Genomic DNA, 14,606 nt, shown 5'->3' on the forward strand with positions numbered 1-14,606 from the left:
AGAGAGACTGAAGGGAAAGGAGGACAGAGAGAGGCTGAAGGGAAAGGAGGACAGAGAGAGGCTGAAGGGAAAGGAGGACAGAGAGACTGACGGGGAAGGAGGACAGAGAGACTGAAGGTAAAGGAGGACAGAGAGACTGAAGGGAAAGGAGTACAGAGAGACTGAAGGGAAAGGAGGACAGAGAGACTGAAGGGAAAGGAAGACAGAGAAACTGATGGGAAAGGAGGACAGAGAGACTGAAGGGAAAGGTGGACCGAGAGACTGAAGGGAAAGGAGGACAGAGAGGCTGAAGGGAAAGGAGGACAGAGAGACTGAAGGGAAAGGATGACAGAGAGACTGAAGGGAAAGGAGGACGGAGAGAGACTGAAGGGAAAGGAGGACAGAGAGACTGAAGGGAAAGGAGGACAGAGAGACTGAAGGGAAAGGAGGACAGAGAGAGACTGAAGGGAAAGGAGTACAGAGAGACTGAAGGGAAAGGAGGACAGAGAGAGAGACTGAAGGGAAAGGAGGACAGAGAGACTGAAGGGAAATGAGGACAGAGAGAGACTGAAGGGAAAGGAGGACAGAGAGACTGAAGGGAAAGGAGGACAGAGAGACTGAAGGGAAAGGAGGACAGAGAGAGGCTGAAGGGAAAGGAAGACAGAGAGACTGAAGGGAAAGGAGTACAGAGAGACTGAAGGGAAAGGAGGACAGAGAGAGGCTGAAGGGAAAGGAGTACAGAGAGACTGAAGGGAAAGGAGGACAGAGACTGAAGCGAAAGGAAGACAGAGAGAGAGACTGAAGGGAAAGGAAGACAGAGAGACTGAAGGGAAAGGAGGACAGAGAGACTGAAGGGAAAGGAGGACAGAGAGACTGAAGGGAAAGGAGGACAGAGAGACTGAAGGGAAAGGGGGACAGAGAGAGACTGAAGGGAAAGGAGTACAGAGAGACTGAAGGGAAAGGAGGACAGAGAGACTGAAGGGAAAGGAGTACAGAGAGACTGAAGGGAAAGGAGGACAGAGAGAGGCTGAAGGGAAAGGAGTACAGAGAGACTGAAGGGAAAGGAGGACAGAGAGACTGAAGCGAAAGGATGACAGAGAGAGAGACTGAAGGGAAAGGAAGACAGAGAGACTGAAGGGAAAGGAGGACAGAGAGACTGAAGGGAAAGGAGGACAGAGAGACTGAAGGGAAAGGAGGACAGAGAGACTGAAGGGAAAGGGGGACAGAGAGACTGAAGTGAAAGGAGGACAGAGAGACTGAAGGGAAAGGAAGACAGAGAGACTGAAGGGAAAGGAAGACAGAGAGACTGAAGGGAAAGGAGGACAGAAAGACTGAAGGGAAAGGAGGACAGAGAGACTGAAGGGAAAGGAGGACAGAGAGAGGCTGAAGTGAAAGGAAGACAGAGAGACTGAAGGGAAAGGAGGACAGAGAGACTGAAGGGAAAGGAGGACAGAGAGACTGAAGGGAAAGGAGGACAGAGAGGCTGAATGGAAAGGAAGACAGAGGGAGACTGAAGGGAAAGGAGGACAGAGAGACTGAATGGAAAGGAGGACAGAGAGAGACTGAAGGGAAAGGTAGACAGAGAGAGACTGAAGGGAAAGGAGGACAGAGAGAGAGACTGAAGGGAAAGGAAGACAGAGAGAGAGACTGAAGGGAAAGGAGGACAGAGAGAGACTGAAGGGAAAGGAAGACAGAGAGAGACTGAAGAGAAAGGAAGACAGAGAGAGAGAGACTGAAGGGAAAGGAAGACAGAGAGAGAGACTGAAGGGAAAGGAGGACAGAGAGAGGCTGAAGGGAAAGGAAGACAGAGAGACTGAAGGGAAAGGAGGACAGAGAGACTGAAGGGAAAGGAGGACAGAGAGACTGAAGGGAAAGGAGGACAGAGAGGCTGAATGGAAAGGAAGACAGAGGGAGACTGAAGGGAAAGGAGGACAGAGAGACTGAACGGAAAGGAGGACAGAGAGAGACTGAAGGGAAAGGAATACAGAGAGAGACTGAAGGGAAAGGAGGACAGAGAGAGAGACTGAAGGGAAAGGAAGACAGAGAGAGAGACTGAAGGGAAAGGAGGACAGAGAGAGACTGAATTGAAAGGAAGACAGAGAGAGACTGAAGGGAAAGGAAGACAGAGAGAGAGAGACTGAAGGGAAAGGAAGACAGAGAGAGAGACTGAAGGGAAAGCAGGACAGAGAGAGACTGAAGGGAAAGGAGGACAGAGAGAGAGACTGAAGGGATATGGAAGACAGAGAGAGAGACTCAAGGGAAAGGAGGACAGAGAGAGACTGAAGGGAAAGGAGGACAGAGAGAGACTGGAGGGATAGGAAGACAGAGAGAGAGACTGAAGGGAAAGGAGAACAGAGAGAGAGAGACTGAAGGGAAAGGAGGACAGAGAGACTGAAGGGAAAGGAGGACAGATAGAGACTGAAGGGAAAGGAGGACAGAGAGAGAGACTGAAGTGAAAGGAAGACAGAGAGACTGAAAGGAAAGGAGGACAGAGAGAGAGACTGAAGGGAAAGGAGGACAGAGAGACTGAAGGGAAAGGAGGACAGAGAGAGAGACTGAAGGGAAACGAAGACAGAGAGACTGAAGGGAGAGGAAGACAGAGAGAGATACTGAAGGGAAAGGAAGACAGAGAGAGACTGAAGGGAAAGGAGGACAGAGAAAGACTGAAGGGAAAAGAAGACAGAGAGAGATACTGAAGGGAAAGGAGGACAGAGAGAGACTGAAGGAAAGGAAGACAGAGAGATACTGAAGGGAAAGGAAGACAGAGAGATACTGAAGGGAAAGGAGGACAGAGAGAGACTGAAGGAAAGGAGGACAGAGAGAGACTGAAGGAAAGGAAGACAGAGAGACTGAAGGGAAAGGAGGACAGAGAGAGAGACTGAAGGGAAAGGAAGACAGAGAGAGACTGAAGGGAATGGAGGACAGAGAGAGAGACTGAAGGGAAAGGAGGACAGAGAGAGAGACTGAAGGGAAAGGAAGACAGAGAGAGAGACTGAAGGGAAAGGAGGACAGAGAGAAAGACTGAAGGGAAAGGAAGACAGAGAGAGATCCTGAAGGGAAAGGAGGACAGAGAGAGAGAGAGACTGAAGGGAAAGGAGGACAGAGAGACTGAAGGGAAAGGAGGACAGAGAGAGAGACTGAAGAGAAGAGACCCAAGCCTTGTCATCAATACCCCAATCATCCTCCCCTCCATTCCTCCACCCTTCCATCCCTCTTAACCTGTGCCAATTTCGCTCCTTCCTGTGTCCATGGCTGATGATGAGATGCAGAACGACAGAGCAGAGAGAGAGACAGAGAACGACAGAGCAGAGAGAGAGACAGAGAACGACAGACCAGAGAGAGAGACAGAGAACGACAGAGCAGAGAGAGAGACATAGAATGACAGAGCAGAGAGAGAGAGAGAACGACGGAGCAGAGAGAGAGAGACAGAGAACGACAGAGCAGAGAGAGAGACAGAGCAGAGAGATAGACAGAGAACGACAGAGCAGAGAGAGACAGAGAACGACAGATCAGAGAGAGAGACAGAGAACGATAGAGCAGAGAGAGAGAGACAGAGAACGACAGAGCAGAGAGAGAGACGGAGAACGACAGAGCAGAGAGAGAGACAGAGAACGACAGAGCAGAGAGAGAGACAGAGCAGAGAGAGAGACAAAGAACGACAGAGCAGAGAGAGAGACAAAGAACGACAGAGCAGAGAGAGAGACAGAGAACGACAGAGCAGAAAGAGAGAGAGAACGACAGAGCAGAGAGAGAGACAGAGAACGACAGAGCAGAGAGGGAGACAGAGAATGACAGAGCAGAGAGAGAGACAGAGAACGACAGAGCAGAGAGAGAGACAGAGAACGACAGAGCAGAGAGGGAGACAGAGAACGACAGAGCCGAGAGGGAGACAGAGAACGACAGAGCAGAGAGAGAGACAGAGAACGACAGAGCAGAGAGAGAGACAGAGAACGACAGAGCAGAGAGAGAGACAGAGAACTACAGAGCAGAGAGAGAGACAGAGAACGACAGAGCAGAGAGAGAGACAGAGAAAGACAGAGCAGAGAGAGAGACAGAGAACGACAGAGCCGAGAGAGAGACAGAATGACAGAGCAGGGAGTGAGAGAGAGAGAGAGAGTGACAGAGCAGGGAGAGAGAGAGGGACAGAGTGACAGAGCAGGGCGAGAGAGAGAACAACAGAGCAAGGAGAGAGAGAGAGAGTGACAGAGCAGGGCGAGAGAGAGAACGACAGAGCAAGGAGACAGAGAGAGAGTGACAGAGCAGGGCGAGAGAGAGAACGACAGAGCAGAGAGAGAGAGAGATAGAGAGAGTGACAGAGCAGGGCAAGAGAGAGAACAACAGAGCAAGGAGAGAGAGAGAGAGTGACAGAGCAGGGCGAGAGAGAGAACGACAGAGCAAGGAGAGAGAGAGAGAGTGACAGAGCAGGGCGAGAGAGAGAACGACAGAGCAGAGAGAGAGAGAGATAGAGAGAGTGACAGAGCAGGGCAAGAGAGAGAACAACAGAGCAAGGAGAGAGAGAGAGAGTGACAGAGCAGGGCGAGAGAGAGAACGACAGAGCAGAGAGAGAGACAGAGAATGACAGAGCAGGGAGAGAGAGAGAGAACGACAGAGCAGAGAGAGAGAGAGAGTGACAGAGCAGGGCGAGAGAGAGAACAACAGAGCAAGGAGAGAGAGAGAGACAGAGCAGGGCGAGAGAGAGAACGACAGAGCAGAGAGAGAGACAGAGAATGACAGAGCAGGGAGAGAGAGAGAGAACGACAGAGCAGAGAGAGAGAGAGAGAGAGAGTGACAGAGCAGGGCGAGAGAGAGAGAACGACAGAGCAGAGAGAGAGAGATAGAGAGAGTGACAGAGCAGGGCGAGAGAGAGAACGACAGAGCAAGGAGAGAGAGAGAGAGAGAGAGAGAGTGACAGAGCAAGGCGAGAGAGAGAACGACAGAGCAGAGAGAGAGACAGAGAACGACAGAGCAGAAAGAGAGAGAGAACGACAGAGCAGAGAGAGAGACAGAGAACGACAGAGCAGAGAGGGAGACAGAGAATGACAGAGCAGAGAGAGAGACAGAGAACGACAGAGCAGAGAGAGAGACAGAGAACGACAGAGCAGAGAGGGAGACAGAGAACGACAGAGCCGAGAGGGAGACAGAGAACGACAGAGCAGAGAGAGAGACAGAGAACGACAGAGCAGAGAGAGAGACAGAGAAAGACAGAGCCGAGAGAGAGACAGAGAACGACAAAGCCGAGAGAGAGACAGAATGACAGAGCAGGGAGTGAGAGAGAGAGAGAGAGAGAGTGACAGAGCAGGGAGAGAGAGAGGGACAGAGTGACAGAGCAGGGCGAGAGAGAGAACAACAGAGCAAGGAGACAGAGAGAGAGTGACAGAGCAGGGTGAGAGAGAGAACGACAGAGCAGAGAGAGAGAGAGATAGAGAGAGTGACAGAGCAGGGCAAGAGAGAGAACAACAGAGCAAGGAGAGAGAGAGAGAGTGACAGAGCAGGGCGAGAGAGAGAACGACAGAGCAAGGAGAGAGAGAGAGAGTGACAGAGCAGGGCGAGAGAGAGAACGACAGAGCAGAGAGAGAGAGAGATAGAGAGAGTGACAGAGCAGGGCAAGAGAGAGAACAACAGAGCAAGGAGAGAGAGAGAGAGTGACAGAGCAGGGCGAGAGAGAGAACGACAGAGCAGAGAGAGAGACAGAGAATGACAGAGCAGGGAGAGAGAGAGAGAACGACAGAGCAGAGAGAGAGAGAGAGTGACAGAGCAGGGCGAGAGAGAGAACAACAGAGCAAGGAGAGAGAGAGAGACAGAGCAGGGCGAGAGAGAGAACGACAGAGCAGAGAGAGAGACAGAGAATGACAGAGCAGGGAGAGAGAGAGAGAACGACAGAGCAGAGAGAGAGAGAGAGAGAGAGTGACAGAGCAGGGCGAGAGAGAGAGAACAACAGAGCAGAGAGAGAGAGATAGAGAGAGTGACAGAGCAGGGCGAGAGAGAGAACAACAGAGCAAGGAGAGAGAGAGAGAGAGTGACAGAGCAGGGCGAGAGAGAGAACGACAGAGCAGAGAGAGAGACAGAGAATGACAGAGCAGGGAGAGAGAGAGAGAACGACAGAGCAGAGAGAGAGAGAGAGAGAGAGTGACAGAGCAGGGCGAGAGAGAGAGAACGACAGAGCAGAGAGAGAGAGATAGAGAGAGTGACAGAGCAGGGCGAGAGAGAGAACGACAGAGCAAGGAGAGAGAGAGAGAGAGAGAGTGACAGAGCAAGGCGAGAGAGAGAACGACAGAGCAGAGAGAGAGACAGAGAACGACAGAGCAGAAAGAGAGAGAGAACGACAGAGCAGAGAGAGAGACAGAGAACGACAGAGCAGAGAGGGAGACAGAGAATGACAGAGCAGAGAGAGAGACAGAGAACGACAGAGCAGAGAGAGAGACAGAGAACGACAGAGCAGAGAGGGAGACAGAGAACGACAGAGCCGAGAGGGAGACAGAGAACGACAGAGCAGAGAGAGAGACAGAGAACGACAGAGCAGAGAGAGAGACAGAGAAAGACAGAGCCGAGAGAGAGACAGAGAACGACAAAGCCGAGAGAGAGACAGAATGACAGAGCAGGGAGTGAGAGAGAGAGAGAGAGAGAGTGACAGAGCAGGGAGAGAGAGAGGGACAGAGTGACAGAGCAGGGCGAGAGAGAGAACAACAGAGCAAGGAGACAGAGAGAGAGTGACAGAGCAGGGTGAGAGAGAGAACGACAGAGCAGAGAGAGAGAGAGATAGAGAGAGTGACAGAGCAGGGCAAGAGAGAGAACAACAGAGCAAGGAGAGAGAGAGAGAGTGACAGAGCAGGGCGAGAGAGAGAACGACAGAGCAAGGAGAGAGAGAGAGAGTGACAGAGCAGGGCGAGAGAGAGAACGACAGAGCAGAGAGAGAGAGAGATAGAGAGAGTGACAGAGCAGGGCAAGAGAGAGAACAACAGAGCAAGGAGAGAGAGAGAGAGTGACAGAGCAGGGCGAGAGAGAGAACGACAGAGCAGAGAGAGAGACAGAGAATGACAGAGCAGGGAGAGAGAGAGAGAACGACAGAGCAGAGAGAGAGAGAGAGTGACAGAGCAGGGCGAGAGAGAGAACAACAGAGCAAGGAGAGAGAGAGAGACAGAGCAGGGCGAGAGAGAGAACGACAGAGCAGAGAGAGAGACAGAGAATGACAGAGCAGGGAGAGAGAGAGAGAACGACAGAGCAGAGAGAGAGAGAGAGAGAGAGTGACAGAGCAGGGCGAGAGAGAGAGAACAACAGAGCAGAGAGAGAGAGATAGAGAGAGTGACAGAGCAGGGCGAGAGAGAGAACAACAGAGCAAGGAGAGAGAGAGAGAGAGTGACAGAGCAGGGCGAGAGAGAGAACGACAGAGCAGAGAGAGAGACAGAGAATGACAGAGCAGGGAGAGAGAGAGAGAACGACAGAGCAGAGAGAGAGAGAGAACGACAGAGCAGGGAGAGAGAGAGAACAACAGAGCAAGGAGAGAGAGAGAGAGTGACAGAGCAGGGCGAGAGAGAGAACGACAGAGCAGAGAGAGAAACAGATAATGACAGAGCAGGGAGAGAGAGAGAGAACGACAGAGCAGAGAGAGAGAGAGATAGAGAGAGTGACAGAGCAGGGAGAGAGAGAGAGAACGACAGAGCAGAGAGAGAGAGAGATAGAGAGAGTGACAGAGCAGGGCGAGAGAGAGAACAACAGAGCAAGGAGAGAGAGAGAGACAGAGCAGGGCGAGAGAGAGAACAACAGAGCAAGGACAGAGAGATGGATGTGGAATTGAGGTGTCACCAGCTAGGGTTACATCTGTATGAAAACAAATGATGTTGAGAGTTAGAGGAGCGAGAGAGAGAAAGAGAAAATAACACTGGCTGGCTAATATGGTTTCTCAAAAAAAAAGAGGGGATTATTTTCCCCTCTTCATGGATTTGACAGCCAGCAGACAGACAGCACAGGGTAGAATGGTTGATAGTATGAGTGGCTGAGTGGAGAGAGGTGAGGTTGTGAATGAATAAAACTGTTTCCTGATTCAGTCCCTACAGCTGTGTTACTACAACAGTGTTTACTGTCTGACCTGCTTATTCACTTCCATAACAACTGATCTAGATAGCCTATCAACTGCACACCTACACACAGTCCATTGACATAACTTGATATTAGCTTGAGGTCAGGTTAGGTTAAGTGCCAGGCTCAAGTACCCAGTTAAATAAAGGTTAAATACAAGGTTTTGTAGTATTCCCCATGTGGAGATTGAACCAGCAACCGTCTGATCACTATTGTATTGAGTCTAACTGGAGGGCTTGTCTGACAAAGAGGATTGATCTTCTACTGGACCAGAACCATCCACTCTCTGTCTATACCTTTTCTTGTTCACTTCTGAAGAAGTGTTGTACCGTACATTAACCTGACCTCCCTCGCTCTCTCCTCTTCCTTCCACTCCTTTCTTTCTCTCTCTCCCTCCCCCTCTCTCCCATCCCTCTCTCCCCCCTCTCCCTGTCTCAGACCTATCCAACAGGCGTCTGTACTGGGTGGACTCTAAGCTGCACCTGCTCTCCAGCATCGACCTGAACGGTGACAACCGCAAAGTGCTGCTCTTTTCCCAGGACCACCTGGGGCACCCCTTCGCTCTCACCGTCTTCGAGGTAAGGAGGGGAAAGACATGGGGGGAGGAGGGGTGAAGGGTGGGAGACACAGAGGAGGGAGGATGTGGGGGGAGCAAGACGGGGTGGAGAGAGGGGAGGGGAACAGGATGGGATGGAGAGTGAAGGAGAGAGGGGAGGGGAACAGGATGGGATGGAGAGTGAAGGAGAAAGGGGAGGGTGACAGGATGGGATGGAGAGTGAAGGAGAGAGGGGAGGGGAACAGGATGGGATGGAGAGTGAAGGAGAGAGGGGAGGGGAACAGGATGGGATGGAGAGAGGGGAGGGGAACAGGATGGGATGGAGAGAGGGGAGGGGAACAGGATGGGATGGAGAGTGAAGGAAAGAGGGGAGGGGAACAGGATGGGATGGAGAGAGGGGAGGGGAACAGGATGGGATGGAGAGTGAAGGAAAGAGGGGAGGGGAACAGGATGGGATGGAGAGAGGGGAGGGGAACAGGATGGGATGGAGAGAGGGGAGGGGAGCAGGATGGGATGGAGAGTGAAGGAAAGAGGGGAGGGGAACAGGATGGGATGGAGAGAGGGGAGGGGAACAGGATGGGATGGAGAGAGGGGAGGGGAACAGGATGGGATGGAGAGTGAAGGAAAGAGGGGAGGGGAACAGGATGGGATGGAGAGTGAAGGAGAGAGGGGAGGGGAACAGGATGGGATGGAGAGTGAAGGAAAGAGGGGAGGGGAACAGGATGGGATGGAGAGAGGGGAGGGTGACAGGATGGGATGGAGAGTGAAGGAAAGAGGGGAGGGGAACAGGATGGGATGGAGAGGGGAGGGGAGCAGGATGGGATGGAGAGTGAAGGAGAGAGGGGAGGGGAACAGGATGGGATGGAGAGTAAAGGAGAGAGGGGAGGGGAGCCGGATGGGATGGAGAGTGAAGGAGAGAGGGGAGGGGAGGGGATGGAGAGAGGGGAGGGGAGCAGGATGGGATGGAGAGTGAAGGAGAGAGGGGAGGGGAGGGGATGGAGAGAGGGGAGGGGAACAGGATGGGATGGAGAGGGAAGGAGAGAGGGGAGGGGAGGGGATGGAGAGAGGGGAGGGGAGCCGGATGGGATGGAGAGTGAAGGAGAGAGGGGAGGGGAGGGGATGGAGAGAGGGGAGGGGAGCAGGATGGGATGGAGAGTGAAGGAGAGAGGGGAGGGGAGGGGATGGAGAGAGGGGAGGGGAGCAGGATGGGATGGAGAGTGAAGGAGAGAGGGGAGGGGAACAGGATGGGATGGAGAGAGGGGAGGGGAACAGGATGGGACGGAGAGTGAAGGAGAGAGGGGAGGGGAACAGGATGGGATGGAGAGTGAAGGAGAAAGGGGAGGGTGACAGGATGGGATGGAGAGTGAAGGAGAGAGGGGAGGGGAACAGGATGGGATGGAGAGAGGGGAGGGGAACAGGATGGGACGGAGAGTGAAGGAGAGAGGGGAGGGGAACAGGATGGGATGGAGAGAGGGGAGGGGAACAGGATGGGACGGAGAGTGAAGGAGAGAGGGGAGGGGAACAGGATGGGTTGGAGAGTGAAGGAGAAAGGGGAGGGTGACAGGATGGGATGGAGAGTGAAGGAGAGAGGGGAGGGGAACAGGATGGGACGGAGAGTGAAGGAGAAAGGGGAGGGTGACAGGATGGGATGGAGAGTGAAGGAGAGAGGGGAGGGGAACAGGATGGGATGGAGAGTGAAGGAGAAAGGGGAGGGTGACAGGATGGGATGGAGAGTGAAGGAGAGAGGGGAGGGGAACAGGATGGGATGGAGAGTGAAGGAGAAAGGGGAGGGTGACAGGATGGGATGGAGAGTGAAGGAGAAAGGGGAGGGTGACAGGATGGGATGGAGAGTGAAGGAGAGAGGGGAGGGGAACAGGATGGGATGGAGAGTGAAGGAGAGAGGGGAGGGGAGGGGATGGAGAGAGGGGAGGGGAGCAGGATGGGATGGAGAGTGAAGGAGAGAGGGGAGGGGAGGGGATGGAGAGAGGGGAGGGGAACAGGATGGGATGGAGAGTGAAGGAGAGAGGGGAGGGGAGGGGATGGAGAGAGGGGAGGGGAACAGGATGGGATGGAGAGTGAAGGAGAGAGGGGAGGGGAGGGGATGGAGAGAGGGGAGGGGAGCCGGATGGGATGGAGAGTGAAGGAGAGAGGGGAGGGGAGGGGATGGAGAGAGGGGAGGGGAGCAGGATGGGATGGAGAGTGAAGGAGAGAGGGGAGGGGATGGAGAGAGGGGAGGGGAGCAGGATGGGATGGAGAGTGAAGGAGAGAGGGGAGGGGAACAGGATGGGATGGAGAGAGGGGAGGGGAACAGGATGGGATGGAGAGTGAAGGAGAGAGGGGAGAGGAGCAGGATGGGATGGAGAGGGGAGGGGAGCAGGATGGGATGGAGAGTGAAGGAGAGAGGGGAGAGGAGCAGGATGGGATGGAGAGGGGAGGGGAGCAGGATGGGATGGATAGTTTCACTTCTGTATATTATCTACTTCACTTGCTTTGGCAATGTTATCATATGTTTCCCATGCCAATAAAACCTCTTGAATTGAATTGAGAGAGGGGGAGACGGGGGAGGAGGGTGGAGGAGCAGGAGCAAGTAGAGGGAGAGATGGGCTGAGGAGGGAGTCGCGGTGGACAGCCACAGGGAGAGGGAAGAGGGGGAGAGGGCTGAGGAGGAAGTAGACAGCCACAGGGAGAGGGAAGAGGGGGAGGGCTGAAGAGGGAGTAGACAGCCACAGGGAGAGGGAAGAGGGGGAGAGGGCTGAGGAGGGAGTGGACAGCCACAGGGAGAGGGAAGAGGGGGAGAGGGTGGAAGGAATCGCGTCACAGGTAGAGAAAGGAGAGTGTCAGAGGGGTAAGCAGGGAGAGCACAGTGGTGTGAGACTTTGACATGATGCCGGTATTGTCTTTCAACAGCTGCGGTGTCAACGCCACAGGAAGAGCCTCTATGAGTCAGGCATGGTAGATTAGTGGTGTACAGAATCGATAGAGGGAGGGAAATGACCCATAAGAACTAAAGGAAGTAATAATGGGTATTGTAGAGTCAGAGGATTGGATGAGCTCTGGCTGCTCTAAGAACTACCAGTAGATCCGTGGATCTGCGTGCCTGCCTGTCTGCCTGACTGCGTGCCTGCCTGACTGCGTGCCTGCCTGCCTGCCTGACTGCCTGCCTGCCTGCCTGTCTGCCTGCGTGTATATGTGTTAGAGAGACCACTGTCCCAGGCTCTGTGGGGCAGCAGTTATAACACTCTAGATGAATGGCCTCCAGCACTGTGTTCATTCTGCAGTAGCCAGTCAGGACCCAGCCTTTACAGTTCCTGTTGGTGGCCAGACCTGGCCATGGTCTTCAGTACCGCAGGGCCGTGGAGGATGGAGGGGTAGAGGGTCATACATTACAGCCTAGCCCCAGACCGACAGGGCAGGATCCTCCACACGACCGCCCCCACCTCCACTCTCCTCCCTGGGGCCATCTTAGTTTTATTACTGTCTGCTGGGCTGGAGGGAGGGAGTGGGGCTGGAGGGAGGGAGGGAGTGGGGCTGGAGGGAGGGAGTGGGGCTGGGCTGGAGGGAGGGAGTGGGGCTGGGCTAGAGGGAGGGAGTGGGGCTGGAGAGAGCGAGTGGGGCTGGGCTGGAGGGAGGGAGTGGGGCTGGGCTGGAGAGAGGGAGTGGGGCTGGGCTGGAGAGAGGGAGTGGGGCTGGAGAGTGGGCTGGGCTGGAGAGAGGGAGTGGGGCTGGACTGGATTGAGGGAGTGGGGCTGGGCTGGAGAGAGGGAGGGAGGGAGTGGGGCTGGGCTGGAGGGAGGGAGGGAGGGAGGGAGTGGGGCTGGAGAGAGGGAGTGGGGCTGGAGAGAAGGAGTGGGGCTGGGGTGAAGGAGTGGGGCTGGGCTGGAGAGAGGGAATGGGGCTGGGCTGGAGAGAGGGAGGGAGGGAGTGGGGCTGGAGAGAAGGAGTGGGGCTGGGCTGGAGGGAGGGAGGGAGTGGGGCTGGGCTGGAGGGAGGGAGGGAGGGAGGGAGGGAGTGGGGCTGGAGAGAGGGAGTGGGGCTGGAGGGAGGGAGTGGGGCTGGGCTGGAGGGAGGGAGGGAGGGAGGGAGTGGGGCTGGAGAGAAGGAGTGGGGCTAGGCTGGAGGGAGGGAGTGGGGCTGGAGAGAAGGAGTGGGGCTGGGCTGGAGAGAGGGAGTGGGGCTGGGCTGGAGGGAGGGAGTGGGGCTGGGCTGGGCTGGAGAGAGGGAGTGGGGCTGGGCTGGAGAGATGGAGTAGGGCTGGGCTGGAGGGAGGGAGTGGGGCTGGAGAGAAGGAGTGGGGCTGGGCTGGAGAGAGGTAGTAGGGCTGGGCTGGAGGGAGGGAGGGAGGGAGTGTGTTGGGCTGGGCTGGAGAGAAGGAGTGGGGCTGGGCTGGAGAGAGGGAGTGGGGCTGGGCTGGAGAGAGGGAATGGGGCTGGGCTGGAGAGAGGTAGTAGGGCTGGGCTGGAGGGATGGAGTGGGGCTGGGCTGGAGAGAGGGAGTGGGGCTGGAGAGAGGGAGTGGGGCTGGGCTGGAGGGAGTGAGTAGGGCTGGGCTGGGCTGGAAAGAGGGAGTAGGGCTGGAGAAAGGGAGTGGAGAGGGAGTGGGGCTGGGCTGGAGGGAGGGAGTGGGGCTGGGCTGGAGAGAGGTAGTAGGGCTGGGCTGGAGGGAGGGAGTGGGGCTGGGCCGGAGAGAGGGAGTGGGGCTGGGGAGAAGGATTGGGGCTGGGCTGGAGGGAGTGAGTAGGGCTGGGCTGGGCTGGAGAGAGGGAGTAGGGCTGGGCTGGAGAAAGGGAGTGGAGAGGGAGTGGGGCTGGGCTGGAGGGAGAGGGTGGGGCTGGGCTGGAGGAAGGGAGTGAGTAGGGCTGGGCTGGGCTGAAGAGAGGGAGTAGGGCTGGAAAAAGGGAGTGGAGAGGGAGTGGGGCTGGGCTGGAGAGAGGGAGTGGGGCCGGAGAGAGGGAGTGGGGCTGGGCTGGAGGGAGTGAGTAGGGCTGGGCTGGGATGGAGAGAGGGAGTGGGGCTGGGCTGGAGAAAGGGAGTGGAGAGGGAGTGGGGCTGGGCTGGGGAGAGGGAGTGGGGCTGGGTTGGAGAGAGGGAGTGGGGCTGGGCTGGAGAGAGGGAGTGGGGCTGGAGAGAGGGAATGGGGCTGGGCTGGAGAGAGAGAATGGGGCTGGAGAGAAGGAGTGGGGCTGGGCTGGAGAGAGGGAGTGGGGCTGGGCTGGAGAGAGGGAGTTGGGCTGGGCTGGAGAGAGGGAGTGGGGCTGGGCTGGGATGGAGAGAGGGAGTGGGGCTAGCCTGGGCTGGAGAGAGGGAGTGGGGCTAGCCTGGGCTGGAGAGAGGGAGTGGGGCTGGGCTGGAGAGAGGGAGTGGGGCTGGGCTGGAGAGAGGGAGTGGGGCTGGGCTGGAGAGAGAGAGAGTGGGGCTGGAGAGAAGGAGTGGGGCTGGGCTGGAGAGAGGGAGTGGGGCTGGGCTGGAGAGAGGGAGTTGGGCTGGGATGGAGAGAGGGAGTGGGGCTAGCCTGGGCTGGAGAGAGGGAGTGGGGCTGGAGGAAGGGAGTGGGGTTGGGGTTGGAGAGAGGTAGTGGGGCTGGAGGAAGGGAGTGGGGTTGGGGTTGGAGAGAGGTAGTGGGGCTGGGCTGGGATGGAGAGAGGGAGTGGGGCTGGGCTGGGATGGAGAGAGGGAGTGGGGCTGGAGGAAGGGAGTGGGGTTGGGGTTGGAGAGAGGTAGTGGGGCTGGGTTGACTCTGAGTAGATGGGCTGTGAGGGACTGATATCGGGGCTGACTGATTAGATGGAGTGCGAATGAGGGCTGAGCAGACAGTTAGACAGGGTAGAGTGAGGGACTGACAGGTGTTGTGCTGGGGTGGATTGGAGATAATGTAAGGCAGATGAGTGCAATACCTCTTCCTAATCTGCTATTGTGGGTGTGTGAATGCACTCCTGGTCTAGACGGCTTACCTGAAAGAACCCGTAACCCTCCAGGCTTAGACCTAACTGTCACCTTGCTGA

The 14,606-nt window shown here is 55.9% G+C and overlaps 1 protein-coding gene across 7 annotated transcripts in view; it reads left to right on the forward strand.

Moving 5' to 3' along the window:
• LOC129810734 (low-density lipoprotein receptor-related protein 8-like) overlaps positions 1 to 14,606 on the forward strand; it is a 358,998-nt gene that overhangs the window by 294,030 nt on the left and 50,362 nt on the right. For all 7 annotated transcript variants that reach the window (XR_008752777.1, XM_055861532.1, XM_055861536.1 and 4 more), the window contains one exon: positions 8,491 to 8,630. Coding sequence is in view for 6 of the 7 variants with exons in the window: in XM_055861532.1 (XP_055717507.1) it covers positions 8,491 to 8,630 (140 nt within the window). In the remaining variant the exon portion in view is untranslated. The remainder of the gene's footprint in view (positions 1 to 8,490; positions 8,631 to 14,606) is intronic.

Source organism: Salvelinus fontinalis, chromosome 14, assembly GCF_029448725.1.
Source record: "Salvelinus fontinalis isolate EN_2023a chromosome 14, ASM2944872v1, whole genome shotgun sequence".
In the NCBI taxonomy this organism is placed as follows: Eukaryota; Metazoa; Chordata; class Actinopteri; order Salmoniformes; family Salmonidae; genus Salvelinus; species Salvelinus fontinalis.